General features: G+C 36.3%; 1 protein-coding gene and 1 long non-coding RNA gene across 4 annotated transcripts in view; one reads left to right on the forward strand and one right to left on the reverse strand.

Annotated features, from left to right (window-relative positions):
• Window positions 1-23,806, forward strand: part of LOC135364103 (uncharacterized) — a 169,762-nt gene that overhangs the window by 29,969 nt on the left and 115,987 nt on the right. The window lies entirely within an intron of this gene.
• Window positions 1-23,806, reverse strand: part of DNAJC5B (DnaJ heat shock protein family (Hsp40) member C5 beta) — a 60,009-nt gene that overhangs the window by 7,404 nt on the left and 28,799 nt on the right. Inside the window, exons 3-4 of the mRNA XM_064588271.1 lie at window positions 14,389-14,602; window positions 10,571-10,742 (exon numbers count right to left, since the gene is read on the reverse strand). Of these exons, the coding sequence (XP_064444341.1) occupies window positions 10,571-10,742; window positions 14,389-14,602 (386 nt within the window). The remainder of the gene's footprint in view (window positions 1-10,570; window positions 10,743-14,388; window positions 14,603-23,806) is intronic.

Raw genomic sequence — 23,806 nt, forward strand, 5'->3', positions numbered from 1 at the left:
GGTCATGATCCCAGAGTCCTGGGATTGAGTCCTGCATCGAGCCCCACATTGAGCCCCACATCGGGCTCCCTGCTCCTTGGGGAGCCTGGTTCTCCCTCTCCCTCTGCTGCTCCCCCTGCTTGTGCTCTCTCTCTCTGTGTGTCAAATAAATAAATAAAATCTTTTTAAAAAATTAGAAAAAGATAGATATAATAAAAATCTGCAAAAGATTTGAATAGGCAATTCATAGAAGGAGAAACTCAAATGAAAAATAAGCATATAAAAAGATGTTCAACTTTATTAGTAATCAAGGAGACAAAAATTAGAACCACAGTAGTATACCATTTCCCACCCACCAGTGTGACACACAATTAGTCTGGTGATGTCAAGGATGTGGAGCAACAGGAGCAACTCTTATTAACTGTTAGTAGGAATGGATATTAGTGCAACAATTTTGCAGAACAACTTGGCATCATCTAATAAGGTATACTTGTACAAACGCTTTGACTAAGGTATTCACTCCTAGCACTCATGCACCAGAAGACATGTACACGAACATTCATAGCAGCATTGTTTGTAATGGCAAACAAGTGGAAACTACTCAAATATGTGTCAGCAGTAGAATGGATAAATAAATTTATGGTATGTTCTCACAGAAGATTATTATACAGAAGTGAAAGTGAATGAAAAGCAGTCACAATGTGAATGCATCTCAGAAATATGATGTTGAGTGAAAACAAGTTGGAGGATAAATGTGGAGTCCATTCACTTAAATTTCAAAAATATGCAAAACCAACCAATATACTCGTTAGGAATGTAAATATATATAGTTGTAATACTAAAAAGGATAGTAAGGAAATGATTACATTATAATAGCCAGGACATGGATGGAGACAACCTAAGTGTTTATCAATGTTTGAATGGATAAAAAAAAAGGTATGTGTGTATGCTGGCACACATGAACATGTGATGGAATATTATTCTGCCATAAAAAAGAAAGAATTTTGCCATTTTTAACAACATGGATGGAACTTGAGTACATTAAACTAAGTGAAATTAAGTTAGAGAAAGACAAATATTCTATGATCTCACTTATATGTGGATTAAAAAAAAAGCTTATAGAAAAAGAGATCAGATTTGTGGTTACCAGAAGTGTGAGTAGTTAAAAGGTAACAAACTTGCAGTTTTAAGATAAATAATTTCTGGGGATGTAATGTACAACATGATGACTATAGTTAATACTGCTGTATGGTATATTTGAAAGTTGCGAAGAGAGTAAATCCTAAAAGTTCTCATCACAGGGAAAACCTTTTTTTCCTTTTTTTTTTTTTGTATCTATATGAGAAGATGGATGTTACCTAAACATATTGTGGCAATCATTTCATAAATATATATAAGTCAAGTCATTATGCTGTACACTTTAAACAGCACTGTATGTCAAATATCTCAATAAAACTGAAGGGAAAAAATGATTACAAATGATTTAAGATAGCAGAGGGAAAGTCAGCAAGGAACTGAAAAGGTAATGGCAATATTCTTTTTATGAAAAGTATAAAGTCAAGTCATGATAGCTGTATGTATTCAATATTTAATAAAGGCAATAACAGATTAAGGAATTAAGTGAATTACCCCCAAAATCTCAACCAGGAACCTATCGAATTAGGGCTTGAAATAGAATTGTCTGACTCCAAAGCCCTCAGTTGTGGCCACTAGCAGTATCTGCTCTCAAAGTAGCTGGCATAAGAGGCTGATAATCAACTTTCCTATCTCCCCTCACTTTGTGAATTTGATGCCTTGCTTAGGCCCATGGTATCTTCCATTCCCTACCATGGGTGAATTTGTGGGGAACAAAAAAACTTCTCCATTTCTGAAGGAAGGGTATTTAGTTTCTTTCTCTAGTCAAATCTTGGTCTACCCTTCTCTACGATGTGTATTTTTTAAGTGAGGTAAGAGTCACATAAAATTAATCATTTTAAAGTGAACAATTTAGTATAATTCACCACTTTTATCTAGTTTCAAAACATTTTCCCAAAAGGAAACTAGGGACCCATTAGTCCTCCCTTCCCCAGGCCCTGGCAAACATCAGTCTACTTTCTGCCTCAATAGATTTATCTGTTCTTGTTATTTCATATAAATTATATCATGCAATAATTGTTCCTTTGTATTTGGCTTCTTTCACTCAGCATAATGTTTCCAGGTGCATCCACATTGTAGCATGGTTCAGTATTTCATTACTTTTTATGGGTGAATAAAATTTCACCTCCTCTACTTTTTTGTAATTTTCTCCTCAGAGCCTCCTGAGTTATAGCTGGATTGTAGCTATATAGTATATATATATATATAGCTATATAAGCTGGATTATACCCTTTCACATTTCCCCCTTTATTTAGTTAAATCTTACTGCTCCTGCTTTTTTTTTTTTTTCTTTAACAAACTGCCCAGGATTCCAGCTGCTTTTCCTCTATCATATTTCACTTTGATGGTATGAGCCCTTGTCTGAACATATTCCATTTTGGGTTATTTGCAAATATGGTCTCTGCACAACTTCTGCTTCATTCAATTCCTTGATAAAACTATTCAGTAGAAAAGCCCAATATGACCGTAACTGCTTTGTCTGGCATGAGAACATAATTTGCCATCTTATCCATACATTGCGGGGAGATATTGTGCCAAATGTTTTGCTGGTATCAAGATTCATCCATTTTAGGGTTCTCTATCTTCATAATCTCCTCCCCCTTAACTCCTCATTCTTTATGTCTTCAGCTTTAAATGTCACTTCCTCAGGGAAGCTGTCTTTACCTGCATTCTTGGTTTGCTTTGCCAGGGTGTTCAGAGATAACCGGTTCCTATTTATGCTCTTGCTTCTGTTCCTTGTTACACTGTCTCACAAGTCAGGCCCCCTCGTGTTTATTATCACAGCCCCTGTGCCTCTTCTTTGGTATGTTTATTATATTTTTAAATTAACTAGCTCTTTGTGTCATTATTTGACATTTGTTGCCCCATGTCCTCTGCTAGATCATAAAATCCAAGATAGCAGGGGCCATGTATTTTTTTTTTCTAGCTCCCACTGCAGTGTCTAACAAATATTAAGTGCTCAATAAATGTTTGCTGTGGAAAAACTATCTTAATAAACCTGTCCAGTAAATTTGCTCACTGAACCTTGATAGCCAAAAATTGAAGAGACTTTGGATCCACTTTGAGCCGCTTTTGGGGTAGCATTCTGAGCACACTCCCTTGTTCTGGTCTCCTGGCCAGAGCCTTGGTGAGCTTACTTGATATAGTCATATAAAGAAGAACCAAAGGACTTCGGATTAGTTAGTTGCAAGAATTTTTTTCCATGAATTAATTTTAAAAATGGGTTCCTTTTGGTTGGGGGGAAGGAGGTAGGAAGGAGATTGAGTAAGGGTTGGTGAAACAAGGGAAGGTGAATTTAATCACTTCCTTGTGCCCTTTTCCTGGGCAGCAATGTGTGATGAATGCTAAAGAGCAAATGTAATAAATGTCTCAATATCTTGGCTGAGAGCAAGAGTCTAATTACAAGCCATATGGCCTCTTCAACTCAGTGGCTGTGAATTTATTTGGGTTTTATCCAATGAGTATCAAGAGCAGTTAAGCAATCAATAGATTTTTCTATCACTGAATTTCATATTTTTAGATCCAAGGTCAACACTCTAAATTCTTCTCTTTAGATATCTTATTCCCTCTCCTTCCAAAAAAGTGGGGAAATCATGATTGCACAAAAAATCTTTAGGATTTAACTGGGAGTTTTCAGTCCATTGCCTTCAGTTTGGAAAAAACAAACAAACCAACCTGAAGTTAACTGTTGTATTCTTGGTTTGTTTTGCCAGGATGTTTAGAGGTAACTGGTTCTCGTTTATGCTCTTGCTTATGCTCGCCCTCTCTCTCTCTCTCTCTCTCTCTCTCTCTCTCTCTCTCTCTCTCACACACACACACACACACACACACACACACGTAGACACAGAGTCCCGGGAAACAGGGTACCTCAAGATGGTCTACAAAGTTCTCTTGGCTAGTAGTATTCTGATTTCGTTGTGGTCTTCAGCCAACAGAGGAGTATGGGGTCTAAATGAGATTGTTTTAAATATACCGCTAAAAAATTCACAAAGTGGAACTTCTAATTTGTGAACATTTGAAAGGAAGGAAAATCACCTGGTGCCCATTACCTTTACCTTTCAAGTTTCAAATTTTCCAAGATAAAAAAAAAGGGGGTGATGGTCTTCCCCTAGACACTTTCTTTCTTCTATTTGATCCTGATTGATTCATAAGAATAATAGTATTTCCCTGTGTTCCTAGGATCCCACTGGGAGTATATCTTTATTTTGAGAAAGAAATGGATATCCATTTATAAGTTCTGTAGTTTCCAGCGAATATTGAAGATGCCACTGAACTTTTCCCCTGAACTAAGGGTAGAAGCTGAATTATATGAATTATATTATATATGAATTATACCCTTTCACATAGTTGAAAGAGATACAAATACTAAAGCCAATCTTTCCTTTCTACTGCCAAATCCTACCCTATACCACTATTCTCAGACAGAAACTGGTACTATTTTACAGCATCAGAAGTTATCTTAGGCTTTAGCCAGTGTTGAGGAGTAGGCATGTTTGAAATATGCACTTAATAAAAAAAATCCAAGAAAAATTATAGGCTTTAGATATAAAACTAAAATTATTAAATATATCAAGGTAGGTGAAAAACATTTCTAATGTTTTTTTTAATAAGTCAGTTGGTTAAAAAAGAGTTTGATATTTTAAATTTGGATTTTCATAAATTAAGAGATTTGTACAATGTTCTATAATGTGTCCTTAAAAGCAAAGTTTGAGGTGTTTAGTCACTGAATTCAAATCAGAAATATATTCCTCTAGCTAGTTCCTGTTCTTTCTTCTTCTTTGTTAGTCTAGTTAGGCATAGGAGGCAATAAGTATTAAGCAGCTATAACTTTTATTCTGGAGAGAGGATAATCTCATATTAGTTTTATTATACTTTTTATCTTGGCATTTCTGGAAATTAAATTCAGAGTAATATAATAAATGCTAACCATACTTTTTTGAAAATTAATACATATGAAAAATAAATTTTCAATTGTAATTTCATATACTGGCCAAGTCTCTAAGCACAGTATAATCTGTAGCATAGCATTTAGATTGATAATTAATATAAAACTCTTGCTCCACCTACTTCTCCCCACTGCACCTTATCATCTCGGTTAACTTCAGTCTTCCCTAAAAGCAGGGCATTATGCTCTGGAGGAATTTTGTTCTGTTCCTTACCAGTGAGTATCAAGCTTGAAATAAGGATTTATAGTCCATACAGGGAAATATTTCAGCAGTACTGGCTACATAACTACAAAACCCAATGCAAAATGAAAATGTGGTATAGCTGATTCAAAAGCTAAGAATTTGAAGATGGTTGCAGCAGAGTAATAAACCAAGTGTTGGAAATCCTAGTCAGTGCAATAAAGCAAGAAAAAGATCACTACATCAAAAACTAATGATGTATTATATGGTGACTAACATAACATAATAAAATTTAAAAAAAAAGAAATGAAAGTCATGCAGATTGGAATGGAAGAAATAAGACCATTTCTATTTGCAGATAACATAATTGTCATCATAGAAAATCCCAAAGAATTCACACACAACAACACAAATTAGTAAGTGAGCTTAACAGGAACACAGGATATAAAGTCAATACACAAAAATGTTTGTAAATACTTGTGATGAACAATTGGAAACCCAAGTTAAAAACCAGTGCCATTTACACTAGCTCTCCCCAAAATGAAATACTTAGGTACTCATTTAACATACCATCTCTGTATGATGAAACTATACTACACTCATAAAAGAAATCAAATGAGACCTAAATAAATAGAGACACATACTGTATTGGGGGATTGAAAGATTCAACATAGTAATAAAGACTTAAATTTTTCCCAAATTAATGTACAAATTTAATGCAATTCTAATTTTAAAAATTGGTATCTTTCTGTAGATTTAGACAACCTAATATTAAAATTTATATGGAAAGGCAAAGAAAATAGAATCGCCAAAACAGTTTTGAAAAAGAATGAAGTTGGAGGAATCACATTAGCTGAATTTAAGACCTACTTTAAAGTTGCAGAAAGCAAGGCTGTATTATTGGTGAAGGGATAGACACATAGATCAATGGAACAGAATAGAGTCCATAAATAAACATAGAAATATGGCCAACTGATTTTTGACAGGAGCAAAGACAATTCAATGGAGAAAGGATAATCTTTTCAACAAATGGTGTTGGAACAATTAAACTCCATGTGCCTTCCCCCCAAAAAAGATGACCTAAGTCTCACACCATAAACAAAAATGAATTCAAAATGGGTCATAGATCTAAATGTTAGACATAAAACTATAACACTTTTAGAAAACATTGGAGAAAATCTTCATGACTCAGGGTTAGGCTAAAAGTTCTTAGACATGACATTAAAAGCATAATCCCCTTAAAAATTTGACACCTTTTTCATCAAAATTTTTGCTCTGCAAAGAAGCAGCAAAAAATATATGTAGATACGATACCAGTTTTGTAAAATGAAACCCCATAAATATTTACACAAAAATTTTTAAAAGTGTTTTTATCCTTGGGGAACTAGTACCAGAAGGTTGGTGTAAACCTGCTTTTGACTCTGTATCCTTCTTTGGTTGTTGAATTTTTATGAATATCTCTTACTTTCATACAAGGTCCCAAATCTCCCCACCCTTAGCAGCTTTCAAATGAGGTTAGTCAGCAGTCTGCTAGAAAATTTGTGGGGAGGTGAGGGTTGACTACTCAGATCTCTTCCAACTATAAAATCCTAGGATTGTATGATTAGATTCAATGTAAGATAATTAAAAATTCCCTAAGTGAGAAAATGTTTACCATATTTTATTTAATTTCAGAATCATTGAAAAAAAAATCTTAAAGCCCCAGGGCTCACCAGTGCCTTCCAATGGACTCAAATCTTGATATATGCTTCTTATCATTTGTCAGGAGTAGCTTGATATCTAAATGATTAGTAGTCCCTTTCAAGTATATTTTCTGTTTTCTTAAAATTTATTTTAGAGAGAGAGAGTGTGTGTGCATGAGCAGGTGGAGGGGCAGAGGGAGAGGGAGAGAATCTCAAGCAGACTCCCCACTGAGCCCCTCAGGACCCTGAGATCATGACCTGAGCTGAAACCAAGAATCAGACGCTTAACCAGCTGAACCACCCAGGCACCCCTCAAGTTTATTTTCTTAAACAACTTTAAGTGGGTCCCCTTCTTTTGTAGAACAGAAGAGACCGTATTCCATTTATTGGATCACAGTCCAGAAAGCATAGTCTTCACATGGAATCTTCTCTTTCATCTTTACGAGCCCTAACTTACATTAATTTTATCTGTAAACTACATTAAGTCTCTGAATTAGTGGGGTAAAAATCTGAAACTAGTGCACCTAGCTGCAAATAAGGCATAAATTTTCATAATGAAATGTTAGACTGAAGAGCACTGGTGAATTTACTGTTAGGTTAATGAAATTTAAGCTTCAGGGACCTCTATCTGTGCAGATCTTTCTGAGGGCCTTTTGGGGCCCTAACAATATGCTTATATTTTTGTAGATTTGCAAAAGTAAGATATTTTAATTATAATCAGCAAAAACAGTGTCTCTTTCCACTTTGATTTTCCCTCCATCACACGTTTCTTCTTGATGAAGGGCAACAGAGGGGCTATGGATATTTGGGGGATTCAGTTAAGGGGAAATAGATCCCATTTGAGTTTAGTGGCATATGTTTTTGGGGTTTGCAACGAATCTATGCATAGCTCATTATTGCTAGCCATACCGGCATAATAGCTCCCTATGCCAGTTCACTTGCTGAGGAGACATGAAGATCCACGCCAGAGGTGATGTCACCCTGTATGATTGTGCCCAGGGGGCTCTGATATTGGAAGTATTGGATGATGTAGGGGCAACAAATTTGGAAATGCACAGACTTAAAAAGTGGTCTGTGAAAAATTCTTCCAAATCTTACAAATGAAATAGACTAGTCTTTCAAATTTAATAGCTATCCTTAAAAATTTAGACATTATCAATAATGAGTTATAAAGCCATGAGAGAAAACAAATCTTGCTCAAACACACTAGAGGAAAAACAGAATTATTTTTCTATTCTTCCTATAGAAAATTATATTCCAAAATTATTGTTAAATGAAGAGGCAGTCAAAGAACAGTGCATCCAGAAAACATAGGGGGAAAGTATTACAGAGGTGTGCCAGGCTGTTAATTAAACCATTGCTACTTTTCTAGACTTCTGATATTTATGGTATTTTCAGTTTTTAAGCTTTGCATTTTGTTGTGATTTCCTTTTCTCATTACAAATAAATATTTGTTTTCAGACCTACTTTTGTATTTGTAACTTTGTGCTTTTTTTTTCTTAAAGAGCACTGCCCAAATTATGTAAGTGTCAAGCCCTCTAAAACTTGAATCAACTCTGCATAGAGCTTTTAAATATTTGGGCATAGAATAAAACTTTTCTTTTTGCTTAAGGATTCTTAGTAACACATTCAAGTGAAATCATGCTTTACTTAGTCTAGAATATGACCTCTGCAATGGAATTGGTAACTCTGGGGTGTCAGAACTGAGAACAGTAAGAGGCACACAGATTTATCACCAGCCATCCTGCAGGAAGGAAACCTGGGTGGAATTTGGCACTGAGTATAAATTTCTGTTCCAGAAAAAAAAACTGCAAAGAGGTCTGCTGAAATGACCTGGTAGAGCTTTTATCTAATTTAAAAGAGGAAAGACTTTGAGGCTTTTCAGAGAAGTATGAAACAGTAGATTTGGGATATCTAGGTTCAATTCACCTAGTTTTGATTTCTGCACTATACAGGAAAAGTTAAGGTAAGGTTGACACAGTGGATAATGATGACAATACTTTCCTATCTCACTGTCCCTTTCTATCCTCTGTAGTATTTGAATACTGTACTGGATTGATGGATGTTATGGGAGATCCTGTAGACAATAGAGCCAGTAAATGTGATCTTATAACAATTTAACTCCCTTGCAAAGGCAGATGGGATTAATGTACTGGGATCATCATTCTTAAGCAAGTTATGCAAGGTCACTGGCCCTTCCATGGAGAGGAGTTTACATACATATATATTTCTGTTTAACCCATTTTTAAGTAGTACTGCTTGCTTGCTCTTTTTGGTATATATGTCCTCATTAAAAGATTAATTGTCCTTTTATAGCCCAGATAAGGCAAAAGGCAATTGTAATTATATCTCACCATGGGCCCACGATTTGTCTACCGGGGCAGTAATAAAAAATTGTTAGAGTAACCCCCTTCTTTGCCAGAATGACCACGCATTGGTCCCCATAGAGAGGGGTCACAGGTTGCAGGAAAATCCCTCAGTCTTCTCTGACTCCCGATCCTAAAATTGTTTGGACTAAGTATGATTCATATAATTGAAGATTTCTTCCTTCAAGCTGGAGTCAGGGTGGGTAATAACACTATTGCTTAGCATCACATCTGATAGGGAATAAAAGGTATGTGGAAGTCTTTAAATAGTCTCTGCTGCTTGATGTCATAGAAATTCTATTTCATTGTGATCAAAAGAATCAGTACAGTCCAGAGAAGTGTACCATTCCTAAATTCAGCAATTCTGACAACAATGGGCCACTGTCTGAATTATCAAGTAATTCTTTTATTTGGCTGTCCAAGGTTCTTTGTGATTTAGTGATGAAGTCTGTAAGGCAGAATAATGATGCATTCTAAAGGAGAAAATGATAGTAGGATTATGGCTGCAAGACAGAGAGGACAATGGCAGGTTTGACTCCAGCTTGTTTAAACAAAGGCATTTCCCAGAGCATATGAAGTATTCCTGGTGTTGTGAATTCTGTGAGGTTTTATCTTTCTTTATACTTTTTTTCTTTATCATTTTCTGGGTGGAATGAGCTTGAAGAATCAAGTAATATTTCCTGGTCATGTATACACATAGACAAACATGTGGAGGTGATTTAGCAAAGCAAACAGTCCCATTTACATAGCACAATATTCTTGATGCTGGTTGAGGCTAGCTCTGAATGTGTGGATTTGAAAGGAAGCTACATTTCCAGGGAAGAAATATCACCCTTCCCCAGTTCTACCCAAAACTCATTTATCAGGTAATCAGAAAGAAGAAAAGTCAAGGGTTGTTGACTTTTTGTGATGTCCACTCCCTTCTATGTAAATAGAGATCCTAAGGTAACAGGCTTGGTTCTTGTATGCCTGAGCATTCCCACCCAAACCTCCCTGAACCTAGAGCTCATGCTCCTGTAATGAGATCACGAATTGTACTGGCTTTGCTTTGTGGTCAGCATGTTTCTTTTTAATGGTGTCAGGTTCTACTTTTCTCTGCAGCTGGGAGAGGTAACTGTCCTTTTATCCTCTCCAAAAGAGGTACCAAAGATGACTGTCTTTGGGATTCCCCTCATTGGGTTGTTGGATCTCTCTCACTCTAGTGATAACCATCGTCAGGGATCTCATGCTTGGTCAGGCCTGCGAAGGGACACCCACTAGCTCTGTTCTCATCTTACTCCACCTTTTTCCATGTCAGTCTTGATCTGCTCCTCAAGATCCTCTGGGGACACATAAAAGTCCTCTTCTGGCACCGACGATTTGGGCCGGCAGCGTCCACAGCAGCAGTTGCAACAGCAGCATAGGCAGCAGCAAAAATAACAGCCAGTCAAGAGGCCAATGATGACAAACAGGGTCTAGGGGAAGCAGAGGCAAAGCAAAATAGGGGTTAGGGGTGGTGGAGTGTGGGAGAACCCCAGAAATTAAGTGTGCATCCATGTATCTTCAGAGACCTGAAGATAATGCAGTTCACCCTGCAGACCACATATTCACCCTCATCCTTATTCCATACAAGAACTGCCTTTTTAGTTGCCTTGGAAACAAATTCCTTATAAAGTTTTGCCTAACAAGTTCACAGGAAGTGACTTGTAGCCTAAGTAATGAAGGGTGATGTTTTCTTCTTTATTCATAAGCTATGGTGGTCATTATTAAGAGTAGAGCAAACAAAACAAACACAATCTCTACAGATCAAATGAGCTAACCAAGGGGACTGAATTATTCTCACCAAAGAAGAGATTTTGAGCGCTCTCCCTCCCACCTCCGCATTTCTGTTAGTCACCAGGTCCTGCCAGAATCTCTTCAAATTCCCTTACACCCTCCTCCTTGTCTCTATCCTGATGGTAGGACTTTAGAAAGATCTTGTTATCTCTGCCTTTAACACTTCAATAGCCTCCTAACTAGCCTCCCTGCCTCTACTCTTGCCTCCTATTCTACTCTGCACGTTGTTGTTGGAGCTCTCTGAAATACATGTTCTCTTGAATGTATGTAGCAACTTTCCTGCCTCTCAGGAAAGGCTTGAGGTCCTTATTAATAGTCATCTGGCTTCAAACCCTTCTGTGAATTAGCACAGCCCTGTTCCTGCCATACCTGATAGATTTGCTCTCCCTGTGGATTCATCTGCCCAGAGGGCCCCTTCCCATTCCCCAGCCATCTAAAAAATGCCCACTGTGTGTTGAAGATTCATCTCAAAGATCCTCTCTCTGACATCGTTCCTGATCCCCCCCCCCCCACTCTAAAACAGTTTCTCCTTCCTTTGTGCCCCAGCTGTACTCCATATAAATTTCTTCAGGACAAAATTCAATTTAAGACATTGATCAGTTTATATGTCTGTCTCACATTAGACTGAGGTTCTTGGAGGCTGGAACTATATGTTAGTCACCCTTCGGTCCCTCCTAACCTAAGGATTTAGTACCTGGCATGTGGAAGACAATAAATACCTATTGAATTAATGAATGTATGAAGTAGTTAATAGATAAACAACTTGTTCCTCCTCATGAACAGCCAGCACCAGGGTTTCCCCACAAGCATATAAAAGGTTTGCTTAGGGGTCCCTGGGTGGCTCAGGTGGTTAAGCGACTGCCTTCAGCTCAGGTCATGATCCCATGGTCCTGGGATCGAGTCCTGAATTGGGCTCCCTGCTCCTCAGGGAGCCTGCTTCTCTCTCTGCCCCTCCCCCATGTTTGTTTTCTCTCAATCAAAAATAAATATATAAAAATACTTTTTAGAAAAAGATAAAGGTTTGCTTACTAAGTCTGCCATAGCTAAAAATGAAAAACTTTCCCAACCTCCAATTTAAAACTTTTGTTAATTGAGCAAAATAAATTTGATTTTTTTAAAAAAATACGTTATTTGGCATAGGAAGTGTTTTATACATCTTTGAATCAGAATGCAGATTTTATCTAAAAAGAGAAAGAGGATAAAGATCAACTTGTGTATATGTAGTTCTTCAGGAAGTTAAAGTAGAAATCTTTAATGTCGATGAGCCTCACCTGGCTCATTCCTGCTTCTTAGCCCAGCACCCCATCTCTGACTCTGGTCCCCATTATGGGGTGGAGCCTACAGTGGCTCATGGAGCCTACAGTCACACACTCATGCCGATAATCTTTTTGCCATGTGTACTCTACATTTTCATAGACTTTAAGTAAATTACTCTGAAAACAAAACTGCAACACCCTTCTCCTCACCAGCTGCGTCCCCAACCCTCCTGTGCAGTATTCCTGAGCTCCTGCCCCAACCAGCTACTCCTTTTTTTACCTACCTTTGTCCTTTTTTGTCTTTACCATGCAATTCCCATATTTTTCTCTTCTCCAAAAATTTCCTTTAATTCATATACTGTTTTGTTCTTTAATTATTCCAACTAGATTGTTTGCCTGTTGCAGAAATAACCTTGCCTTATATACTTACAGTGCTTAGCACACTACTAGGCATAAGTAGGAGTCCAATATTTTGAAATACATATTTTCATTGGTACAATAAATCATTCTTGCAGTGCACACCTAATACATGATCACTATGTGCCAGCCCTCTCTAATGGGCACTGTGCAATTAGGTTTTTGATATAAGCAGAAGAAGAAGGTAAATTTCTTTGTAACTGTATTTTTAAAGAGCCATATCAGGAATTATTTCAAAAATCTCTTATACTTTTGGACAGCTTCTGCTTTTCTATATGAATTTTGATCAATTTTGTCAACTTCCGCAGCAAGGAAGCCTATTCTCGTTTTTATGCAGGCCAGCCCCAATATGCAACCAGGTGCTGGTATGTAAATTATCTAGAATGCCAAATATACCTTCCCATGGAGAGAATGTCATGCCTGGAGGTTAGATTTGCAGGTAAGCCCACACTGTTATATGAACACTCAATCTATTATAAATGACATTGTCATTATGTACACTCTTGTTCCAAGGTCCAAATCCACTCAGTGGGAACTTGTCTCCCTCCCAGGTCTTCAACAATAGAGAAAGGGGGTTTCAGTTGGAATCCCAGTTATCTCTAGGAAAAGAAATGTTGGAGACTACAGAAGACAAGTGAGGCTTCAGGTTGCAGACGCTCCATGCTTATGTATAAAAATATATTCTCTCTCCTCCTGCATATATAAGACTCTTCAATTTAGCAAGATTTATTTTAGTGGAAGAAAATAACAATCCCTCTTTTTGGAGATCTGTAGCTTTTTAAATTATTACCACCCATATGAATGTGAGTTCATACGATTTCCCAAATTATATGAATTGTACAAAAAATATGCTGATGGACCATATGTATAGTTCACATGTAAATACCCTTTTATCAGAAGATATATATATATATATAACTATCATCAAACACTCATATACTAGGTATTCCTAGGAAACCACACAAAATTTACTGTCAGAAGTCAATTCTGATTGCACTAAGTCCTTAAAAATGTTGCCTTCTTCTTGACCAGATATCCTTTTTTTTTTATTTCTCCCTCTGTGTCTCTTCAACATCCTTCCAGCACTACTTAATTCTCACTTTTCCCCCCTCATTTCCTTCTCCACTACTTGAAGTCAGGCCCCACATGAGCCTATCACATAATTACCATACATTCTCCCAAGTACTGTGTTTGCTCAGGTAGCTTATGCTCTAGATAGTAAAGTACATGGTTAAATTTGTCCTATAATAATTTACTAAGCACTTGTCACACTAATAAATTATTTTTGTTTTGAGCTGTGAGTCAGTTCTTAATTAGTCATTATGGGGGGAGGGAGGGCAGTCAGAATTAACCTGAAGCCTCAAATTCAATTATAATTAATGTCTACAGGTATTTTAAGTCATGCTGTATTTTATAATTATTTGACAAGCTAAAGAAAAAAAGAAAAAGAAAAGATCCTCAAATAACAGCTTTCAGTCAAAGTGATATCTCTTTTTATTTACAAGAGTTTAATAATATAGTAAGATTAGGTTTTCTCTGAGATGGAGTCTAAAAGAACGAATAATACCATGATTTTTCTAGGAAATTGTTTTTAAAGAAAAAATTGATTTACCTTTGCCCACCAGCTTGACAGCATGAAGTAGGTGTTAACGTTTTCATCTCCAAATTGCTCGGCCACATACAGTCCCAGTGATCCATACTTGTCATATATGTTTCTCTTTGACATGTCAGTAAGTATTGTGTGGGCATTGTTGATTTCTTTAAACTTGTCAGCAGCAGCTGGATCATCCGGATTCTTGTCTGGATGGTGTTTCAGGGCCAATTTTCTTTTAAAATTAAAAAAAAAAAGTGAGGAAAAGTGTTATTTGACAAGAATTGCTTTGACATTTTAGGAGGGGCACTATTCATTTGTACACCGTTTTTACATGCAATTACTGTGAAGTGCTAAGTTTCACAAAAATGTTGATGTAACTAAGCAAGTTTTCATCAGATGTTGTCTCTTGTTTCTGATGTGCAGGCACAGTAGCATTGTTTCTCTCCTCACATCCTCAAAGGAATTCTCAACTGCTGCATTGTTGTAGAGTCTGTTCTTTCTGTTGGCAAATATGTGAAGTTTGTTTTTACCTGGCAGCTGATCAGTGGCCCATCTCAATATGCAGAGGCCTTTAAGAGTTTGTACAGTAGGGTCAGTTTATACCAAAATTCCATTTAGCACTGTAACAAGTTTCTAGAATTAACAAAACTTCACACCACATATTCAAAAAGTTAAACTCAACTGTCAAAAAAAAAAAAACCTGATTCATAGTCCCTTGAATAAATAGTATGACCCTTTTCACAGATCTTCCACAAATCCTTACTCCCTTTTGTTTTTATGAACAACTACTAGGACTTCCCTTGTTTTCAAATGTATATTTGACTTCTTTTCAAATAGATCTTTCCACTTTAAATAATCTGTAGAAGTTTACTTGTGAGTAAAATGTCCTCGCTTCTCTGTGGATCATAAATCAGTTCCTGAAGGGTATGTGTATGTGTTATGTTGCAGTGTGTGTGTGTGTGTGTGTGTGTGTGTGTGTATGTGAGAGAGAGAAAGAGATATTTGGGGGTTATTTATTCTTCAATTATACTCAAGTATTTAAAAACCTGTAAAATGATGGTAAGAACTGAGCTATGATAGTCAGGGTCTGACTGGTGGCCATTTCCTTCACTTCCCTCTACAGACAGATTTAAATAATGATTGAAGCCATGTGCAAAACTTGAGTCTATAGTAATTCTTCCACTATAAAGTCAATGAATTTCATGACTCTGTACTGGAAATTTTATATGACTCGTTCTCCCTACTATGCCCATCATAGCTATATATAGGAATATACCTTAAGCTTTTGTTTTGGTTTAGGCTTAACCACTTCATTTTAATGCAATAATAAAAGGCCATAAATAGAGCAGAAAAGTAGGGTATACTTTATAAGTCAATCTACCCAATAAACAGGAAAAAAAATCACGCCACTTTAAGAATTAAAGTATTGCTGGTTAGGAAGTAGGTGATTAAGCAGCTCAGCATCAGTGTGCTTAAAAAGTACCAAAATACTTAAAAGTATAAATTATGGTGTAAAATCCATTTCAACTCTGCACTCAGAATAAACAAAAAGAATAAAGCAATGATAGTTCATTTTAAATTTGTTTAATCAAAACATTTCACGCTTTTTGAGAGACATTTGAGTTATCTATAAATTCTTTTTTTTTTCTTTAAAGATTTTATTTATTTGACAGAGAGAGACACAGTGAGAGAGGGAACACAAGCAGGGGGAGTGGGAGAGGGAGAAGCAGGCTTCCCACAGAACAGGGAGCCCATGCAGGGCTCAATCCCAGGACCCTGGGGTCATGACCTGAGCTGAAGGCAGACGCTTAACAACTGAGCCACCCAGGTGCCCCTCTATAAATTCTTATAGATAGGACCATTGGAGATGTTTTTTATGTGCAGAATTCATGATGAAATCATGCTAAATAGCACAAAATGCCTATTTTGTCATTTAAAAAACCTTTTATAATGTTTACTATATGCCAGCACTATTATAAGCATGTTATAAATATTAATTCATTAATATTCACCACAACTCTATGAAATAGGTATTATAATGATCCCATTTTACAGGTGAGGAAATTTAGCCACCAGAAAGCTAAGTAACTTGCCCAATATCATACAGCTAATAATTAGAGCCAGGCTTTGAATACAGGCAATCTGACCCTGAGCACATGCTCTTAACCAGCACTATGCTGCCTTTTTTATATTTTTAAATTAAAAAAGTAAGGCACACAGAATGTTAGTATGCCATTGTAAGGATTTTGGCTTTTGGTCTAGGTGACATGGGAAGCCACTGGGGTTTTTTGAGAAAAAGAGTGGTATGATCTGACTTTAGTTTTAGAAAGATTACTAACTCTTGGAGAGGAAAAAGGCCAAAGCAGGGACACTCTCTTAGGAAAAGTTCATGGTGGTTCTGGTCAGTGTGGTAGTGGAAGATATAATGAGAAGTGGTTGGATTCTGGATATATTTTGAGGGCTAGCTGATGGATTGGATGTGGGATATAAAAGAAAGAGAAATCAGAGATGGCCCCAGAGTTTGGGCCTGAGCAAACAGAAGTTTGTAGTTACTATTTAATGAGTTGACAATAGATTTTTTTTTTTGCAGTAGGGCATGGTTTGCTAGGATTTAGAGTTGTGTTTTAGATACCTTTGAGATGCCTATTGGACTTCCAAGTGGACATGGAAGTAAGAGAGATATATGAGCCTGGCGTTTAGGCAAGAATTATTGTGGGAGATGTTATGTTTGAGAGTTCTCAGAAGGTAGATGGTATTTAGAGCCATGGAACTAGAAAAGATTCCCAAGGGATTGGTTTTAGAAGTCTAAAACCTGGGCTTTGGGAAGAAAGGACAAGCAGAACAAAGAAAAGCCAATGACGCAGAAGGAAAAATCTGGAGAATATATCTTGGGATCTAAGTTAACAAAGTATTTCAAGGAAGAGAGCGGTCATTTGTGTCAAATGCCATTAATAGGTCCTATATGATGAGGACTAAGAATTGATCACTGGGTTTAGTGATATAGAAATCTTTGGTGACCTTGACACACACACACACACACACACACACAATGGAATAAAGCAGAAAAACAAGTAGAAAAGAAAGAAAAACATGAAAGGTTATAACCACAATTACCAGTGCTTTTAGCTACACATTACGATTATAGGTGATTCTTTATTTTGTTTTTTCTTGTTACAAAAAAAAAGAAAAAACCAGATTACTTGTGTAGTTTCCTTCTGTAAGCATTTTTAAGCTCATTATAAATGTTGTTCTCTTTTAATAGCTGAAAGTTTAGTTTGTTCTCTTAAATTACCTACTACCAAATTAAAAGGGGTAAAAAAAGGAAGAAAGAAGAAGTCCTCTAACTTCAATGATACAATGATCATCATCAAAAAACATCAAGTGGATTCTTTAAACACATTAATTTCAATGGCATAATATTCCTGGAATTCTCACACTGTGCTCTGGGATACAATTGCAGCATTTTCCCCTACTAGTTCCAGAAATCATTTCCAGGCCAATCAAATACAAGAGCTATTACTTCTGCCTTGAAAAAAGAAACCCGGGAAAAGTGCCTCTTTGCATACATTCTCTTGTTTTTAAGTTTCAGTTGTAGACTGATACACACTGCCCAAGACTTAGCCAGAGAAGCCTGGCTTCTTGTCATATTTTAAGCTGCTCAGATCTTTGTCAGCTCACAAGGGCAGATGCACTCAACCATTTATCACACTCCTCTAACAATAGCATTGGCAAATTCAGAGGGCTGAACCATCTCCATTTGTAACAAATCCAATTCCTGGTCGTCAGCAGCATTTTGACTCCTCTTGGCAGATACTCTTGGCTCTGAGGAATCCTTGGGAAATATGGCTAGCAGAGGCAGCTGCCAAAATTACAAAACTGCTCAGGAAGTAGTTGGTCAATGACCCATCTTTGGGAATTGCCTATAGAGCAAGGAAGCATGTATGGAATTTAGGGTGAAAGGAAGAAACTAGAGTACATTTAAATATAAAATTCACCTAATTCATTTTAAAGATCTTTCTTATAATTTCTCATTTTATACTTAAAAGTGACATAATACACAACCAGAATGTGTGCCTTTTATTTTAAATCTCTCTGTACTTAGTCACCTATTAATCTGGTATGGCTATAACTGATGTTAGAATAATAGCATCAATCCCTCTAACTTCCACTTCAAAATCCAGTAACAACTGTCAACTGAAATGCATAGTGAATTCAATGAGTGGCAGATAAGATAAACATAGGATGTATAGTTGTAATTATTTAATGCCCCTATTCTGAGGCAGTAGCATAAGTCTAATAAAAATTACAGTGTTCTGCCCAGTTCTCTCCTCTTAACATCTAATCCTCTTAACATCAGATCTACCTACTACTCTCTACCAGTCTCTAAGTCATCTAAGACCCGATTCTGACCATGTTGCCCCACCTCTAGGCCAGAGCTATCTCCATGGGGTTAAAATGTCACAGGAAACCTTGTTTGGGAAAGGTGGTATCTAAGCTTCCGGGAATTAAGTTCCATCCTGGCATGGCTGTCTGTAAGTTGCCTTTCCCCACTCAACACATTTTCAGCTGCTTTCTCCAATGACCACCTATTGTTTCTTATTTCAAAATTCTCCATTACGGGGGTGCCTGGTGGCTTAGTTGGTTAAGTGACATGACTTAGGCTCAGGTCATGATCTCAGGGTCATGAAATGGAGCCCCATGAGCTCGCTTAAGATTCTCTCTCTCCCTCTCCCTCTCGCACCTACTCCCTCTCTTAAAAAACAAAAAAAATTCTCCATTGCGGTATGACTTTCTGCTAAACTCTCTCAGCCACAAAGTTTATTGCCCCTCCAATGTCCCAGAAGAAGCTACCTGCTGCCTAAGAAGAAAGAATAGAAAAGGAAGAGTGATTTCTTCTCATATCCTAGAACCCTTAAAACTATCCTTGTGACAGAGTCAGCATCTAATGCAAAGATAAGAAAAAAAAAAGCAAAATCTGAGTTTGAAAAAGCTCAGGTAGCAAAAGAAGCAAAAGCTGAGCTCAGACATAGACTATTCTTTCTAGAAAAAAATTGGCTATAATGGGAAAGAGACTGGTCGCAAATAGGAAAATGAACTGTTATAAACCAGAGTTTGAAGGTGAAAACAAACCCTAGATTAGCAAACCCAGGTGATGGCAAGTGTTGCAATAATGGAACTTGATAGTTGTCATAATACTAGAAGTTCAGTGGAACTCCTGTGCCCTCTTGGACTAAGTCAACACCCAAGTGAAAACATAATAAACCAGTATAGGAGTCCTAGTGCACATCTCCCTGACATTTGGTATTGGTGGACATTTAATGTTTGACAGTCTGGTGATATATATATATATATATATATATATATATATATATATATATATATATCCCTTTGTGGTTTAATTTGCATTTTCCTAATTACTAATGGGCTGATATACATATATATGCCATTTGGATATCATTTATTTAAGTTCATAGTCTTTTGCCAGTTTTTAGTTTGATGTTTAAATTGTAGTATTTAAAAAAATACATATTCTATATATGAATCCTTTGTCATTTATATGTATTGCATATATAGTCTCCCTTTCTGGGAACTTGTTGTTGTTAGTTTCTTTCTGGAATCTTTTGATGAACAGAAATTCTTAATTTTAATTTAGTTGAATTGATCAATTTTATCCTGAATTCAGAAAGATATTGTCCTATAAATTCTATAACTCTAAAATCTTTATAGATTTGCCTTTCACATGGTAGTCAAGGATTGATTTGTCGCTGATTTTTCAATGTGGTGGAAGGTAGGTGTCCAATCTTACTTTAAAATGTAGTTATCCAACTGTCCCAGCACCATTTATTTAAAAAATAAAATCCTTTCCCTGTATGTCTAGGCTGTCTGTTCAGCTCCATTGGTCTGCTTGGTTATTTCTGGGCCAATAATAGTTTGAAAATAGTACTTTAAAGTATGTCTTAGTATCTTAAAGATTAAGTTCTTCTGGGGGTGCCTGGATGGCTCAGTTGGTTGAGTGTCCAACTGTTGATTTTGGCTGAGGTCATAATCTCAGGGTGATGGGATCAAGCCCTGCATCAGGCTCCATGCTCAGGACAGAGTCCGCTTGAGATTCTTTCTCCCTTTCCCTCTGCTCCTCCCCCAGCTTGTGCTCTCTCTCTCTCTGAAATAACTAAATAAATAAATAAATAAAATCTTGAAAAAAAAAGCAAGTTCTTCTCTTTTACCAATTCACTAACAGTAAATGGATGTTGAACTTTATCAAATGCTTTTTCTGCATCTGTTGAGGAAACACATTTTTTCTCTTTCACTCTGTTAATGTGATTGATTGGTTTTCTAATATTAAATAAAGTTTGTGTTCTTGGATAAACTCAACTTGGTCATTATGTATTATTTTTTATTTATTGCTGGACTCAGTTTTCTAATATGTGTATCTAATTCTATAAATTTTCCTCTAAGTACTACTTCAACTGCATTCCACAAGTTTTAATATTTAACGTTCACTTCTAGATATTTTCTCATTTTAATTGTGATTTATTTATTTTTTAACACATTATATGCTGTATGTATTATATACTATATTTTTTATTATGTTTAATTAGCCAACATATAGTACATCATCAGTTTTTGATGTAGTGTTCAACGACTCATTAGTTGAGTATAACACCCAGTGCTCATCACCACACGTGCCCTCCTTAATGCCCATCACCTGGTTACCCCATCCCCCCAACCCCCTCCCTTCTGTAACCCTCGGTTTGGTTCCCGGAGTCCAGAGTCTCTCATGGTTTGTCTCCCTCTCTGATTTCTTCCCATTCAGTTTTCCCTCCCCCTGTGGTCCTCTGCTCTATTCTTTATGTTCCACATATAAGTGAAACCATATGATAATTGTCTTTCTCTACTTGACTTATTTCACTTAGCATAATCCTCTCCAGTTCCATCCATGTCAGTGCAAATGGTGAATATTCGTTGTTTCTGATGGCTGAGTAATATTCCATTGTATATATGAACCACATCTTCTTTATCCATTTATCTCTTGAAGGGCATCTCGGCTCCTTCCACAGTTTGGCTATTGTGGACATTGTTGCTATGAACACTGGGGTGCATGTGCCCCTTCTTTTCACTACATCTGTGTCTTTGGGGTAAATACCTAGTAGTGCAATTGCTAGGTCGTAGGGTAGCTGTATTTTTAACGGCTTGAGGAACCTCCATACTGTTTCCCAGAGTGGCTGTACCAGCTTGCATTCCCACCAACAGTGTAAGAGAGTTCCCCTTTCTCCACATCCTTGCCAACACTTGTTGTTTCCTGTCTTGTTAATTTTTGCCATCCTAACTGGTGTAAGGTGGTATCTCATTGTGGTTTTGATTTGTATTTCCCTGATGGCTAGTGATGTTGAACATTTTTTCATGTGTCTGTTAGCCATTTGTATGTCTTCTTTGGAGAAGTGTCTGTTTATGTCTTCTGCCCATTTCTTGACAGGATTATTTGTTTCTGGGGTATTGAAATTTGAGAAATTTTTTATAGATCTTGGATACCAGCCCTTTTTCTGTAATGTCATTTGCAAATATCTTCTCCCATTCCATGGGTTGCCTCTTAGTTTTGTTGACTCTTTCCTTTGCTGTGCAAAAGCTTTTTATCTTGATGAAGTCCTAAAAGTTCATTTTTGCTTTTGTTTCCCTTGCCTTTAGAGACATGTCTTAAAAGAAGTTGCTGTGGTCAATGTCGAAGCAGTTACTGCCTATGTTCTCCTCTAGGATTTTGATGGATTCCTGTCTCACATATAGGTCTTTCATCCATTTTGAGTTTATCTTTGTGTATGATGCAAGAGAGTGGTCCAGCTTCATTCTTCTGCACGTGGCTGTCCAATTTTCCAGCACCACTTATTGAAGAGAATTTTTTCCACTGGATATTCTTTCCTGATTTTTCAAAGATTAGTTGACCATAGAGTTGAGGGTCCATTTCTGGGTCTCTATCCTGTTCCATTGATCTGATGAGTTAGTTTAAATTGTGCCTCCAAATTTTCAAATATATCAGAATTTTCTAGTTATCTTTTTGTTTTTGATCTCTAGCTTGAGTGCAGTACAGTGAGAAAGCATTTTATTTTATTTAAATCCTTCAAAATTTGAGAGTTGCTTTAGTCTCATTATTTAATTTTATAAGTGTTTCGTGTGTACTTTAAAGACTACATATTCCATACCTGTTAAGTGCTTCATTCTTGATTTTATTTGATAATTTTTTTGTTCAAATCTTCTATACTCTTAGCCATTATACTAATCTATCAAACAAGGTATGTTAAACCTACAGTCTCCCACTATGACTGTAGGTTTACATATTTCTCCTTATAGTTGTCACTTCTTGCTGTATTTTAGGCCATGGTTTTTGAAGCATACAAATTAACAACTGTTACACATTCCTGATGAATTGAACTTTTGTCATTTGAAATATGTCTCTTTATCCCTAGTAACACTTTTTGCCATCACTTTGATATTAATAAAGCAACACCAACTTTCATTGGTAGGCATCTACATAGAATATATTTTTCTCTACTTTAATTTTCAAAGTTTCGGTATGTTTATATATTAGATGTGTGTTTTATGAACACCATATTGTTTTGGTTTTTTAATTCACAATGACAGTCTTTTTATTTTAATTGAAGCATTTAGTCTATGTTTATTTTTAATATAATTATTGATATATCTCAGGTTAAATCTACCACTTCCATTTTTTTTTGTCCCATCTAAAATATATTTTCTTTCTTCTCCTTTCTTGCCTTTTTTTGGATTGATTCTTTTTAATTTTTCTGCTTTTTTCCTCTGTTGCTTTGGAAATTACACATTTTTAAAATTCCTCTTGGGAATTTCCTATAGATTACAAAATCCTTATCAGAGTCCAATGTGAAGGTACTTTTTGTCTTTCTCCAAGACAATATAAAAATCTTAGAACATGAACACGATTACTTTCCTCCCAACTTAAGTGTTGTTGGTAGCATGTACTTTAATTCTCTCCATCTCTTAGTCCCTCAAGAATTGCTATTTAATACAATTATTATTTAATGATCTTTTTCACAATTAATTAGTGTTTGTGCGCATTTACTCATTTTCCAATTTTGTTGCTATTGGTTATATCTTACATCTCTAACCATCCATCAAAAATTATTTTCCTTCTGCCTATGAACACCCTTTTGTATATGTTAGTGCAGATCTGCTGATAATTAATTCTTACAGTTTTTGTTTAACTTAAAATTGTCTTTATTTCACCTTCATTTTTGAAGGTTATTTTCCATGGATATAGAATTATAGGTTATCAATTATTTTCTTTTTCACACTGAAGATCTCAGTCCATTGTCTTCTGAATTCCATTATTTCTGTTGAAAAATCTGTTTTAAGTCTAATTGTTGTTCTTTGAAGATAGTTTGTATTTTTTTTTTCTAGTCGCCATAAA

Source organism: Mirounga angustirostris, unplaced genomic scaffold (genome assembly GCF_029215605.1).
Source record: "Mirounga angustirostris isolate CCGP_5_RB_7025 unplaced genomic scaffold, mMirAng1.0.hap1 SCAF_4, whole genome shotgun sequence".
NCBI lineage: Eukaryota > Metazoa > Chordata > Mammalia > Carnivora > Phocidae > Mirounga > Mirounga angustirostris.